Source organism: Homalodisca vitripennis, chromosome 4 (genome assembly GCF_021130785.1).
Source record: "Homalodisca vitripennis isolate AUS2020 chromosome 4, UT_GWSS_2.1, whole genome shotgun sequence".
NCBI classification, from domain to species: Eukaryota; Metazoa; Arthropoda; class Insecta; order Hemiptera; family Cicadellidae; genus Homalodisca; species Homalodisca vitripennis.
In genome coordinates this window covers 176,202,945-176,218,909 of record NC_060210.1, presented here as the reverse complement: position 1 = coordinate 176,218,909, position 15,965 = coordinate 176,202,945, and the positions used below count along the sequence as shown (strand labels likewise).

The 15,965-nt window shown below is 35.3% G+C and overlaps 1 protein-coding gene across 1 annotated transcript in view; it reads right to left on the bottom strand.

Annotated features, from left to right (window-relative positions):
- Nucleotides 1-4,084: 4,084 nt before the first annotated feature.
- LOC124361311 (neuralized-like protein 4) overlaps nucleotides 4,085-15,965 on the bottom strand; it is a 151,121-nt gene continuing 139,240 nt past the window's right edge. The window contains exon 25 of the mRNA XM_046815357.1: nucleotides 4,085-4,234. Coding sequence (XP_046671313.1) covers nucleotides 4,085-4,234 — 150 coding nt within the window. The remainder of the gene's footprint in view (nucleotides 4,235-15,965) is intronic.

Sequence of the window (15,965 nt, the reverse complement as noted above, 5' to 3'; positions counted from 1 at the left end):
AGCTCTTACTGATAGCTGAACAAAATACACCAAATTTCAAGCTTATACCTCAATTCATGCTTAAAATATTACCCAGACTTATAGGCTTTGCTAACACTTAGCCTAATCTCTTAAAAGACAAATTGTATAAAATTATTCAAAGGATAGATATACACTTAAATGAACACCACAGTCTTAATAATGGAAAGTTGTATCCTGCCTCTTCTTTTTCTCTAGTTGAGGAATGGGAACAGATGTAGCATCTCGTCTGGGATTTTTGTGTCTCACCTTCAGGTGATAGCAGTGGTTGAGGAAAGTGTCCTACCTGTGAGGCGGAGCGAGTGTTTGTTCCTGATAGCAGCTGGCAACAGCACAACTCTCGGTGTTTGCGGGAACTAGCCCTGCCTTCTCTTGGAGTGTAATGTATCTCCATTTGTAAAATTAGGTTTAATTCGAAGGCAGAAAAGAAAACTCAGTCTTTTTGTTTGTTTTGATAACAAACATGTACACAATCAAAACAACAATATCAATCAAGTGAAAAAAAATAATTTCCTGTACCAATTTTTGGTCTTTCTTGTAATGTCATTGAGAGAAACCAACATGTTGAAACAATTTATGGCCCCCATGTCCTTTGTATATTCTATGACAGAGTTTGGTTTGTCAACAGTCTTTTCCTAGCTTGGTCACAGGTATCATCTGATGGTTGTGGATAGTACTCGTAGTAAGCATTGCAACATTACGGAGATCACACAGTTCACACAAAGCATGTGTTTTTTCTCTGTATCTTACAATATTCCTTATTCAATTTGTATTAGGCAAGCATGGGAGACCTTTAAAGTTTTGTCTGACAGTTCCACAAGCTCCTGTTTCATTTTCAAGAAGTTACTTGATCAAAGTGGGACTGCTGTACTAGTTATCTATATACAACCCAAATGGTTTTGTCCTAAATTGGATTGCATCAGTGTCCTGATAACCTTTGGTGGGACTCCAATATTTCCAATCTCAGTCAAATAGTCAGTACTCTTGCCACTATAAATAGTAAAATCAAGAACAATGCCAGAATCACTGTCACACAATATATACAGTTTTATTCCATATAACACGTTTGGACAAAATGTATACCAGATGACCTTTCTACAGCATAAGACTCTCATCAATGACCAGATTCTTATTAGGGGAGTGAAGTGAAGAAAATTTTGTGTACGGTTCTGATAACCTTGCAAATTTTGTACAACTTATTTCCCCCATCTTCAAGTGAGTTGTCATATACCTAGATTAGCAAACAATGGGAATCTATCCTGACTAAACAACTGTGGGAATATAAGTATTCACTAATGGATCAGTACTTAACTAGAGTTTTAGTGCATTTTTCTTGCAATGAGGCACTAGAAGTGAGATTGCAAAAAAAAAAAAAACAACTCATCAGGAATTTATATTGTCCTAGCATCTAAGGTTTGAGAATACTTTTAGTCCTATTTTTTCATTTGTTGCTGGGCATACTTATTAGCCTCAGAAGCAACGTGTTAAAACTAGATCATAATCAAAACATTCATGAAACAAATCTATTTCTTTTTCAATATTTTCTTCAAAGCCAACTTGAAGACCAAAGTTTGAATTACTAAATACGAAATCTTTTGGCACAAAACAGTCACCATGTTTCCATTTGCAAAATGGGCAAGTATCAGGGTCTCTTACTGTTAGTATAGGTTCTTGAATCTCCAATTCAGATACAGTATTGAAGTTGGGAGCAAGGACCATATCTTCAGCTTCAAAAGGAGAATATGTTACATTATCTTGTCCATCACCAAACACATTCTCATTGTCAGGATCTAAAAACTTGTCATTATTGTCTGTGATTTGATCTCCTTCACTTCACTCATAAAGACCTCCTCTTATTTCATCACTACATAAGTTTTGTTCAGAATCTATTTTCATATCACAAACAGGTGAAAATAGTAATAAAACGATAAACTACACTAGACCGACAATAAGATAAAACAATACTGACACTAGATTGGCAACAAGACAAAACAATACTAAGTGACTGTTTACAGCAGAGTAGCAGAATGTAGACTGAGGATTATGTGCCTGTATTCAGAGCAAATTTCTGTTGACAGTGATTTACGCAGAAAACAGTTGTGGGAAAAGGCTCGAGGCATGCACAGTATCTCTGACACAGTTGACAATATTTACAAGGGAAACAGCCCTCAGATGTTATAGATATGGAATGGCTGGCTGCCAGAAAGATTAGCATTAGTGCAACGTCATAAACCAAATGACATTCAGAAACGTCACTACTATTTCCATGTCAATTTGCAAATTTAAGTTCTTGAATGTCAGTACTATTTTGTACCAAATACATAAGGTACTTGTCAAAGGGTTAATAGTGTTACAAACCTAAAATGAAAAAAAATGTAATGGTTTTACTAACCCAAAATTGATGTCTGGATAGTGAAATATTCTATTGAAGATGTCAAAGCACCTTGTTGACTGAAACTGGTGACACTCATTTCCAGGGTTAAAATTATTACTGGTTCTCATCCAGTATGTACTCAAAATACTTGTCTGTTTGTCCAACCCTTATCCCCACAGGCACCCGTAATTCAGTTTATTTATGTAAAACGTATTTTACACTTCTCCCTTCACAAACAATATCTCACAAAATTCATCAAGTTCAATAAAAATGTGTGGTATAAAAATGACATTTACATAATGTACAAAAGATAACTAAGAGAGAAAAACATTAACAAAAAAACACATTACTTCCCCTTCCACTACCATTTTGTTCTTAGAATAGTTACTCTATGATGTACTCATGGTAATTCATTGTCAAAGCTCCTGAGTTTGTAAAGATCAGATTCGCCTGGGCAAAAAGCTACAAATGTAAAACCCCCTGGGGGTGGGGGGGGGGGGGGGTGGGGGGGGGGGGGGGTGGGGGGGGGGGGGGGTGGGGGGGGGGGGGGGTGGGGGGGGGGGGGGGTGGGGGGGGGGGGGGAGTATTTCAGTTTTTCTTATGTGTTACAACAATATTAGTCTAATTTATACTAACATTTGATTGAAAAAGGAGTTAAAAAAAAATTATTTAGATGGCGCTGTACTTGTCACAGAACGGTTCCGTGATACAAGGCCAATGGGTTAATCAGCTTATATTATATTGAGTTTAAAAAATTCAAGTCTAAGAGTAAATATAGTAAGAATTACATTATTAAGAAAAATCAGTTTATATGTCTTATAGTAGAATGTAAAAGCTTGTTTTTATAAAATGTGTTTTTACACTCTAACATAAGACATATAAACTGATTTTCTTTATAATGTATATGTATAACCATTTAATGATTAACAACATAATGTTAACTGTATCTAAAGTTCAATAATTTCATTCTTACAGTTTCAGTATTGTTTGTTCACTTCTTTTTATTGTAATTCATATGTTAACAATTAATATTATAAAAACACACTTTTTTACAAAATTTATGATTATTTTAATATAGTAAAGTAGTATTGTAGGCAAAACTTAATTTCCTTCCTAATAACACATAAAAAACCACATCATGTGAACAAGAATGACAAAAAAATTATTATTATAGCAAATGCTAAAAATTATTCCTGTTTGTGTCGACGTAAAGATGAGCTCATCATAACGTCAACTGTATTACGTTTTTAAAGAGTCGGTTTCTCCCACTTCTGCTGATTAATACGAGTAATATTTTTTTATTAATATTGTTTTACATTCTTGTTTGCTTAAAGTGGTTCTTTTATTTATTATTAAGAAGAAAACATATTTATTTTCAGTAGCTTTGCACTTTTATGGCTGAATCTCAGAGAAAACTATTTGTTGCCTACATGGAAGCACGTCATAAAGTCTCAATTTTCTCAGAAACGAATCATTTGCAAACCCCATGTGTACTATACAAAAAATGTGTTTTCACATCCTCTATCAACCTTGAAAAACTACACACTTTTATTGGAATCATCCTGTATAATATAGATGGAATATTGTGCTACTGCATTACATCTGTTTGTAAAATGACAATGGAAATAAAGATGTTATTGATTTGATTTTTTTATATATATACAAACTTATTGTAATAACTATTGTATTACATCAATACCTCTTAGTTGGTGGACAAGCAGAACTCAATTCTTCCTCAGGATCAGCCAAAGTAACTTCTCCTTTAATGTTGTTGGACACTTTGCTGGTAACTCTAACTGCTACAGTACCACCATACACATCCAAGATACCATAACAGCACCACTGTAATAAATAATTAGTAATACAGAAGCAGTTAAATAAAATAATAGTCCGGTCAATTTAGACATTGAAAAATTCAAAAAACCTATTTTTTGTGAAATTTGACTTTGCAGACAAACATTTTGCAGACATGGGATCGATGGGGACTTTTCACAATTTCATAACAATGGTGTCCCTAACATCTATGCAAATTTTCAGCTTTCTGGGAATTAATGCAAAGTTACCCCTATTTTTGGGCTATAATTCTTGAGTCTATAAAGTAAAATACACATGACAATATTTTCAAGTGATCAAGTGTTTAATGCACTTCACTGCTTAACTTATGAAAAAAAACATTCTGCTTGCAAGAATGTTTGAGTGATTTGAGATGACAAATGGTTATGAAGTGCATTCTGGCTTGAGAAGAGATTTCTGTCTCCATGACCTAAATGTGGACCAGTCTTGCCTTAACATGAGTCTAAACGCAGCTCCTAATCAATGACACTTGTAACATGGAGTTTTTTCTTAATGAACAATGGTAACAAAGATAGACACACATCACTACCCGAGAGAGTGAAATGCTAGACCATTTTTTATATCTATCTTTTATCTGTCGGCCCTATTAACCCAGAGATTCGAATTCTCCCTCAACTGCTCCTCCCTCAAATCCACTCTCCACCTTATCCTGATCATGGCTCCACAAGTTCCCAAGCTCTTACAAATTTGTATCTTTGATTTTAACTTTGAGTCTCTGATTTCAACTCTGACTACAGCTGCAATGTCGAGCCAAGATGCTGACGCCCGCGCTTGTGAATCGACATCAACTTGAAGGGAAGTCAATTTTAAAGTCTTAATAGTTATAAGTTCCTATGCAAAATTCCCATAGAACATTGGAACCATTAGGCCCACCCCCATAATATCACTATCATTCAATTTGGCAGCAACGTGGCAATACATTATTTTATTTTTAACATCTAGAAGTGGTGCTTTTATGTTTACTTGCTACAATTAAACATATAAATAAACTTTGCAAATCGAGTATTCATTACTTCGACCTCAGCGGTATACAGCCCCATGTGTTTCGTCCCTTCTGTACAATAACATCTTCAAAAATAACAAGTATAAAGAAGCATCATGGAGAACATACAAAACGTTTCAGTTTGGATTAAATGTTACCAAATTTTATGTAAATTTTAGGGAAACAAACTGAACATTTTACAAATATGAAAAATCTTACAGAATACAGAATACAGAATGCTTTTATTCGTGATCATTGAGAACAGAATGGTGTCAAAAAATACATTTTGTTATTTTACAAGAGTCAATTTCATTCTTCTCTAAGAACGCGAGCTCGTTCAAAGAATTCCTCCATACTATAGACTGGATCTTCCAGCAACCAGTTCCGCAGCCATTTCTTAAAGGTTCTTGCTGGAACATCCATGGTACTTGCCGGAAGAAGATTGAGAAGCTTGGCGCCGGCGTAGGATGGTTTCTTAGTGTAAAGTACAGTGCGGTGGGCAGGGATATTGAAGTTCCTGGCAAATCTTGTTTGGTGATTGTGGATATCCATATTTCTGGTCAGGTTCTGTTGAGAGGCATAAAGCATAACCTCATATATGTACAGGGAGAAAACAGTGAATATCTGTAGATCTCGAAATCTTTCCCTGCAGCTTTCTCTAGGTGGGAGTCCTGTCATAGCTCTTATTGCCCGCTTTTGCATTAGAAAAACACGTTGCATGTTTTGGCATGAGGATTCACCCCAAAGTATGATGCCATATCTAAGGTGGGATTCGAATAAAGCGTGGTATGACATTTTCACTGCTTTCTCTGTACAGACGGAGTTCACTCTTTTAAGTGCAAAAATGGCAGAACCAAGTTTAAGGCACAGAGAGTCTATATGCAGATTCCATGAGAGACAGGTGTCGAGAATTACTCCCAAGTGCTTGGTAGAGTCCACAATCTGAACATTGGGTGGGCCGGATACTTCTGCTTTTTTTTTTCCTAAGATGAGTTGAGTTGTCTTCTCCTCGTTGAATACCAGATCGTTCGCTATGCAATAGTCTTGGGCTACACTGATAGAAATGAAGCCAGAGATTTCTAAGGGCTCAGATGATTTGTTGCTGGTGAGTAAAACTGTATCATCAGCATACATTACAGTATGACTGATGCCGTCCAACTGTGCTGGAAGGTCCGCCGTAAAGAGAGCAAACAGCACTGGTCCCAGTACTGAGCCCTGGGGTACGCCTCTTTTCACTTTCTGCAACGTTGATCTCACACTTCTATTTACACCTTTGGTGGTTTCTTTTTATTTCAACAGTTTGCGTTCGATCTTTGAGGTAACTTGTGAACCAACCAAGTGCAGTGCTTGTAATTCTGAAGTCTTCAAGCTTTGCTATGATAAGATCATGATCAAGACTGTCGAATGCCTTACTTAGATCTAGATGTGTACTTATGATAGTATTTCCGCTGTCAATTTCGTCTATCATAAAGTCCACCATTTCCACCAATGCTGTAATGGTGGATCTTCCTGGAAGGAACCCATGTTGACCTTTGATAGGTAGGTTGTTAATTTGCAGGTGGTTCATAAGTGAACTCAGTACCACTCTTTCCACCACCTTAGAAAAGGTTGGAACCAATGATATTGGCCTATAAGTTTTTTTATGTCATCAGTGTCGCCCTTTTTGTGTAAGGGGTAGACCTTGGTAGTTTTCATCTTAGAAGGAAACACTCCTTGGGTCATTGACTTATTTACCACATGTGTTAGAGGCCCACATAGCTCTTGTTCACAGAACTTCAGCACTTTAGAGGGAATCTCATCAATTCCAAATGATGATGAGAGTCTGGTGGATCTTATAATTTTAGCCACATCTTCTTGTGTGGTTAATGGGAGATTAGCAAGTGGCGTATGCACATGGTACTGTATTCTTCTCAGACGTGGTTTTTGAGAGGGGTTTGAAGACAGCAATGTTTCCTCAGCAATATCAATAAAGTAAGAGTTTAAATCGCTCCACTATGATCGATATATTGTCAACCATGTCTTCAGCTGTGTTAAGTTTCCATGAGGAGTTTTTGGAACTATTTTTTGAGGCCCTTTCTGTGTTTACTACCCTCCAAATTGCTTTGCTTCTGTTTGAAGATTCAGCTATGAGGTTTTCATTGGCTTCTCGTCTAATTGCTTTAAGATGGAGATCATACTGCTTTTTTCTTCTTGCTGTTTCTTTTTTGTCCTCAGTCCCTCCCGACAAGAGAGACCGTTCGTTGGCTTCTATAAATTTTGCTCTTAACTCGTTGGCTTCATCATTATATACAACAGGTTTGTCTTTAGGTCTGGCTCTTGAAGACTTATGAGGACATGTGAGGTCAAGAGCTGATGTCACAATGTTAAGAAAATTTGAGTAGGCCTCTTCCACACCCACTGCCTGGTACACCTCCTCCCATGCTTGCTCTGCAAGTAATTGTTTGAGCTTCAGTAAGTTTCCATTACTGAATTTTCTGCAGTAGACAATATTTTGTTGCTCAATGACTGATGGTATTTCGAGTGTGCACAGTTGGCCTGTGTGAGATCAGAAAGATGGGTATTCAGTATGTCAACCTCTATTAGATCTTGTTCAATATTAGTACATACAATATCGATTGAGGAGGAGGTATTTCGAGTGATTCTGGTCGCTGGTAAATTAAGTCTTTTAATGTCAAAGATGGCTAGTGTCTCGTTGAGATCAAGGAATTCTCTTGAACAACGTAGGCCGTCCACATTGATGTCTCCCAAAATGCAGACAGCATCACTACCCAAAGGAAATTCTTCCATGGCCTCTGACAGAAGATTTAGAGCTTCTTCTAATGGGGCACTTGGTGGGTGATACACACCCAAAAGGTATAAGCACATTCCATATCCTAGGTTTATTTTCACTGCTGCCATTTCGCAAGTGAGTTCTGTGCTGGTGCCTTTTAGGTTGACCATTTGCACTTTGCTTTCATGGATTTTCTGAGCGAATATGGCAACACCCCCTTTTTTATGATGACTTCTACTGAAATTGCTTGTCAACGTGTAATTTAGGAGGTTTACATTTTCCATGGATGTTTTGTCAAGACCGTGTTCAGTAAGAACCAAGAAATCTGGTTTTAAGTCGGCGAGACAGTGATTTAGACGGTCAACCTTGTTGCTTAGACGGTCTATATTCTGATGGAAGATCACTAAGGGTTTCTTTGGAGAGAGCCTCTGGAGATTTTTCGTTCTGTTAGACAAGAGGTTTGTGTTCTGATGCAGTAACTTGAGGGCGTTATTGTTTGCTATTTTAATTTTCTTTCTAGTTGGCCTTGTTCTAAAAAAGAAATATTTTCTTCTGGAGAGTTTTTTGTATGGTCTATGGAGAGTTGCCCATCGACATGTTCATTGGTGTTTTGGTTTGTGGGATCGTTCTCATGAGAGTTCTTGTCAAAAGGGGTAAGTATTTTTGTGTTTATTATTTTGTAGTGTTCAATATGCTTTGAGAAGAATTCTTCTACAGATTCGTTTGTGTCTCTAGGTATTGCTGTAGATGGGAGAGGTTTACAAAGCTTTAATCCTGTTTGTATTAATTCCACATTTTTGGTTGAAAGACAATTTCTGCTCCGCAGTTGTGTTCATTGTGTGTTGAGCTTTACCTCTTGCTACTTGCATGGACACGCTGTAGGTGTTTTTCCTCTTCTTGTTTCCTACATTAGGCTTTACAATGGAATTGACAGGATATGATATTTTAGGTCTTGTGTTTTCTAGTGCTTTTATGATCCCAGATAATTCTTCGTTCTGCAGTTTAGTATTGTGGTGACTGCCCACCACATTTATCAGACCGCCGAATCAACAACTAGAACCGGTCTGACTGATAAGCCGCGTGCGGATGGAGGACCGGTGGTCTGATAACGGGGAGTCGAGATTGAGTCAGGGACCAGTGAGGACGTCTGATCGGCGAGTGGCGGTGACGGAAATATTACCTGTTGCAAGTCATATTTTTATTATTTATTTTTAGAATTGTATTACACTATGGATTGATTTAATAATCAGGGGGGGGGGTAGGTGCCGGAAAATTATAGGGTGGTAACAAATTGTAAATTGTTTGTATGTCGGGGCGGGTTTGGTCGTGATTGTAGGTCGGCGTGGTATTGGTGTCGGTAAGTGTAAATTATCTTTGGCGTTATTAAATTGTTTTACCATTCACTTTTACTATTTGGTGCTTAAATTATAACTTAAAATTCTCATCAAAGCTGGCAGGAGAATATAGTGTAATCTGGATTATGGTCGCACCACGGTCTTCATCGTGCAGGCGGGTACAAGCCTAGTCCTGCACGGTGACACGTTGCTTCCAAAAAATCCATCCCAAATCGTCACAATTGGTAGCAGAGCGAAAACTATAAATTTTATTGAATCAAATTATTTTACATCTGTTTTCAAAATCTTTGGTTAACTAAATTCTTAATACTTCATTCCCAAATCTTAAATAATTTTTTTTTAATAGAACCTAAAACAAATCATTCGCCATTATATAACTTTTCTAAATTGAATATGTTCTACACTTATTACTAAACAAGGTAATGTCAATCTATTTATTTTAAGGAATATTTTATTATCAACAGATTGTTATTATCGCGAAGCATTAATTAGTTTGCCTTTTAAATTGCCGTGTTGTTAGTGTTTAACAATTATCTCCTGCCAGCAATTAAATTATTTAGCCATACTCACGATCTTTATGTATTTCATTACTTTGATTATAATACAATAATCGATATAATTAGTTTCCAACGCTGCCGACACCACGCCGACAATGGAGAATTGGCTTACATTTCAAAATTATTTTGTTGAAATTAATATTAAAAAAACCTTCATTTTGCATTACAAACATATTAATTATGAATGATTTATTTTGGAAAGTTTTCGGCCATATTTTAATAGACATATATACGAGTATATAACTAATAAAAATGGGGAATTGGAATTATAACAAAAGTAATTACATTTCAAAATTTGTTTTGTTTACATTGGTACTAATAAACTTTTATTTTGCAAACATATGAAATATTAAATATCAACACTTAAATTCGTTTATATTTGGTAATACTTCTAATAGTCACATATGTAATTAATGTAAAACAATTGTTCAAATGGCATATTTTCAAATTAAATCAAAATTTCAATTCCAACAGCTATGCTTGAATAAGTACATATACAGACAGTACTGCTAGTCTATAAGAATACAGAATTGCGATTGTTGTGAAAGTTTGCATAGATCTATATAAACGAATACAACTGGATTGAGCTAAATTTATTTCAAGTATCCAAAATAAACCTATAAAAATACCAAAAAAATGCATAAAATTACATAAAATGTAAAAAAAATAAGTAAATGTCAGGATACTTTCAAACCAGTAAATGCTCACTTTCACAAATTTATTTCTTTCCCATATCCACTACACGGTGTGTTTTATTCAAGCAAGCTTTGGAAAACACTAAATTTTATATAATTTAATCTTATTACAACAGTAATCATCATCTTATTATAATAGATACTGGATACTAGATGGCTGGTTTTCTAGTTTTACTAATTAATTAGTGATACATTTATTACTATTTATTAATTTATACATTGATGATACGTTTATTACATTAGCAGTCAATAAGGTCTCTTTAATTCAAACCATACTAGATTATTTTAGAGTTTCCGTGTTTAAAAAATCGATCTTTAATGATTATAACAGTTAATACCATTTACAGGAGTAATTTCACATATAAATTGGGAGGTATGTTTTAACGGCAATATCAAGCTACAATATTGTATTTTCATACTATTCTGTTGATTGAAAACATTCAAAATTATAGCTCTCATTGAAGTATATTTAATCGTATCTATTAGGCCAATAAAACTTTATTTTAGATTAATATTGATCAAAATTATAACTTTTATTCATTCGATATAATTTTAAAACCACTAGCAAAATCAGTTCATATTATATTTTGGTTCCAGGATGGGGTGTAGTCAGTTAAAGTAGAGGTAAAGTTATATTATACTGGTAAATACCATATATTTTTGTCTGTTATCCCAATGTTTCATAAATGTCTGCAATTTAGTATGTTATTTTCAGAGCTACAACATGCTACAATATTAGTAAGTACAAATTATATATTACGTCTCTCTATAATATCAATAAAGCTTACATTATTTATATCCTCTTCACCAAGAATTGAAAAGGTAAGTTAACTGATGGTGCGGTAGTATAGTTGCTGGAAATAAATCTAATCTTATCGCCTTATTATCAGTACCCTAAGTAGGAAGTAGGCCCTATTGTTTGCCTTCTGCTGGGATTTTACAACATGCTTTGAGTTTACTTAATTTATTTAGTACACTCATTTCAAACTTTGGTCTTTCATATTATCGTGAGAAAATCTCGGACAGGACAGTTGAGAAAGTGGAAGTTGTGTTTGAGAGTTATTTAAAGTATTGGAATCAATTGAATTATTGAATTTAAATTGTAACGTGTTAATTAGTACGTATACTTAAATAATTATTGTTCTTATTTATTGTAATCTGTAGATATTGAAACTTTGGATATTTTTTCACTGGGTTAAAAAAGTAATTAACTTATAGAATAAGTCGAGTAAAGTTATGATACAACAATTAATGAAAATTAAACATTATAGATTTTCCTGTTTATTTGCGTGTTTGAAATATCTCTTATATATATGCATACTGTTGGTAATTAATGGTTTGATTTAAACAATGGCTTATTCGCACCCGTTATAGGGATTTGTCTTTAACTAAAATTAATATATTTTAGACTCGGTATAACTCATGCAATTTAATATATTTCTTGCCTCCTATTTTTTGAAAGCCCTACGCCTCGCTCTTACATAAATTAAATGAATAATTCTCACGTAATTCAATTAATGGGTGACTCACTAGCCCGACGTTATTTTTTCTATTTAAGTAAGTTCAAAAGTTCACAATTAAAGGTTGAGACAAATTTTAGTTTTTCAGGACTTAAAGTATGTGATTTAAAAGATAAAATCAAATCACAGCGACCTTTTTTAAATTCTGATTACCCTCTATTCCTGCTGATCGGCACAAATGATATTCTGAACGCCACGCCTGTAGACATTTTAAAGCAACAATTTGTAGCTCTATTGAAATGCATTCGACGGCTATGTCCAAATTTACACATTCTAATCTCTCAGCTTCTGGTTTATCCTCGTATTCAACGGTGCAATCACACAGTTAATAAATTAAATGCCTTCAACCAGTTTTTATCTTCATTGAAGTCGGTAAACAACATTATTGTTCCTACTCCTACTGTCATTTATAATCGAAAGTTATTCCATAAATTTTACCCACATTCGGACAGACTAGACAGCGTACATTTTAACAATGAAGGGTTTCTACTTTTAACAATGTTATTGAAAGATATATTAAAAAAAAAAACTCTTGAAACCAGTTATTAAAACCAGCTAAAATAGAATATAGACTTGTTATTTTTAAAACTGAATTAAATGTTTCATAGGTTTAATATACAGACTGTTGTTATGTTTTCTGTAAAAAAATACTTTAATGCCAGTAAGTAATAAAAGGGTATCCATAAGATAAAATATGATGCATATATAAGCCTTAAGTAATAATATTACTAAATATAATAATTTTTTATCTGTCCAATTGAATATTACGCTTAAAATAATTGGCCACTATAATAAAATTGAACTATCAAATGAAGCACTCAATTATTGCAGTAATTAATTAATAACAAATATATAGTAAAAGTGAAACATACAACAATATTAATTGGTAAACCCCCTTATGGTTACAATGGTACTGAATACCCCTCCATCTTTACATAATAAATAGTATTGTGATATTAGTATTGATATAATTTAGTAATTGATATAATTTATTTATATTGAGTCAAGCGTAAATAAGATGTTAGAGTGCGAAGATATCCTCAAAGAAGACGTTAGTGTCACTGATCCACCGTATGAATGGGAAAAACGCCCTAAGGGACTGGCTTGGGTAAATCTATTAAATGCATCTCAGGCCAAAGAACAGTGCTTATGTTGGGGAATAACTCCAGCACCTAAATTAGAGAACAATCGTGTTCTACTAAAAGAGCGTATCAGTGGAGCCAACTGTCAAGCAACTGTTCTTAATCCAACAGAGTCGTCTACTAGCCATACAACCACAGACATTCAGAGTCCCGTAACCGATTGGATGCAAATAGTCCATACAACGGCAACCGCTGTGGGAAACCAAATTGCGTCAGCCTTGTCGCAGATGCAGGGGACTTCACCGTCACCCTCGACATCACGCGCAATGTTGCCCTCTGTGTTAACTGATTTAATTACAGATTTACCATCGCTTGATGGAATAGTTATTAGAAAACTACTCGATTTTGTTATAAAATTTAGGGAAATTTTGATGCTAAATTTAGCTAATCCAGACAGCATCATATTAGCAATTTTACCTAAAACTACAGGTCAATTAAGAAATATCTGGCTACAAGCTATTTCATCAAAACAGAATCCGGAAAGTCTAATTACCACCGTACTCGATACTTTTCTGCCTACTAGAGCTCGTCAACAGGCCACGGTCGAACTTATATATAGAACCCAGAAACCAAATGAAACACTGGTTAGTTTTATCAATGATATCAGACCGTTAGCAGAATTGCTTATACCGGCTATTTCACCCCAGGAGATGCTTGAAATTGTCATTACAGGAATTAACCCTCAAACCAGAGCTCGATTAGCGGGTTTTCCGGCTCCAGCCACCATTTCTGAATTGTTGAGCTTAGCCCCCCGATTACAAGTAATTCAAAATACGGAAAACCGGTTCACACAAGATTTAAATTCACCAGAGTATTATCAACAAACTGGACCACAGGTCCATGGTGGACGTCAACTAAACCAATCTTATAGACAAATAGGGAGAGGCAATGTAACTTATAATCGATATCCCATACAAGATCAGCAAAATAGTTTTCATAACCGCCGCAGTCAATCGGGACAATTTAATCAACATCGACCTCCTTTTCAAAATATGAATACAAACAATAGGAATCAACTATATAATCAATTCTCCAGGAATCAATCTCAACGTGGGTTTTTAAACTACAAAAGAGGGTTCTAATGGGCGGAGACTCCCCTCTTCTAACTTTAACCGCCCGTTTTGATAAAATCAAGCCAGCAGTGAAGACACCTTTCACCAAGTCGGCTCAAGCTCCTTCTTTCCCGGGAGTTCAGTTTTGTACAGTTCCTTTGACTTTTCGCAAGTTAATCATTAATTCTTTGGTAGATTCGGGTTCTTCATTCTCCATTATATCGAATGCCTGTTTTCAGAATTTAAAGAATATACCAAGGGTGATAAAATCTGTTTCAACCATACATGAGTCAGCCATTTCAGCCTCAGGACAAAATATAATATTTAATTTAAAGGTTATATTACACTTCAAAATTTCAAACTTGTCTTGGGACTTTCCTTTTCTTGTCGCCTCAGAATTACCAATGCCAATTATTCTGGGCTGTGACTTTCTAACTAAAACTAGGGTGGTCATTAATATGGCAAATAAAACATTAACTTTTCCATATGGCACTCCTTCGATCATGTATCTCGCTCAATCAGCTGAATTACCAAGTACAACAATATGTCCAATTAAGTTAGGGGAAAACCTCTCATCTGATCAAGCGGACCAACTGTTAAGACTAGTAAATGAGTTTCCAGAAACAATTACTACTAAATTAGGCCGTACAAATTTGGTCGAATATCAAATCAAATTAAATTCTGATACAATCGTTAGAAATAGGCCCTATCAGTTTGCTCCACCTAAAATGGAGGCAATCAAGGAACATGTGGATCATTTATTGGCCAACGGAGTGATTAGACCATCAATGTCTCCCTATGCGTCGCCAGCATTTTTAGTACCAAAGAAAGGCGGAAAAACGCGCATGGTAATTAACTATAGACAGCTTAACTCATTAATAGATCTTGAGGCAACTCCCATGCCAACTATAGAATCTGCTTTCCAGCACTTAGGGCAAGCTACTTTCTTTAGTTTGGTGGATTTAAATCAGGCATATTTACAGGTCCCTTTACAAGAGAACTCAAAGAAATATACAGCTTTTGTTCTACCTTTCGGGCAATTTGAGTACAATTTTCTGCCTTTCGGTCTTGCAACCGGCTCTCAAGTCCTAACACGTTTAATTGATCAAATTTTTGGAGATATAAAATACAAATATGTGTTCAATTTTTTTCGATGATTTGTGCATATACACAAACGGTACTTTTGATCAGCACTTGTGCCATCTCCGAGAAGTCATAAATCGGCTAAAGCAGGCAGGATTAACCATCAATCCAGATAAAATGACCCTGGCAGCAAATCACATCCAATTTTTAGGTCACACATTTGCCAATCATACCGTGACGATTCACACGGATAGGTGCAAGCCAATAGTTGAGTTCCCCGCTCCTAAAAACTTGAAACAGCTAAATAGATTCTTGGGTATGACAGCCTTTTATTCTAAATTCATTAAATCATTTGCAAAAATAGCGCAACCACTTAATAGTCTAAAGAAGAAAGGCGTAAAATTTACCTGGGGGCTTGAACAACAATCCGCATTCGAAACTTTAAAAACAGCCTTGACATCAAATGCAGTTTTGAAAATGCCGGATTTTAATCGATCTTTTGTTTTTACAAACCGATGCATCAACCTCCGCCTTAGGTGCTTCACTCAGCCAAGAATATAATG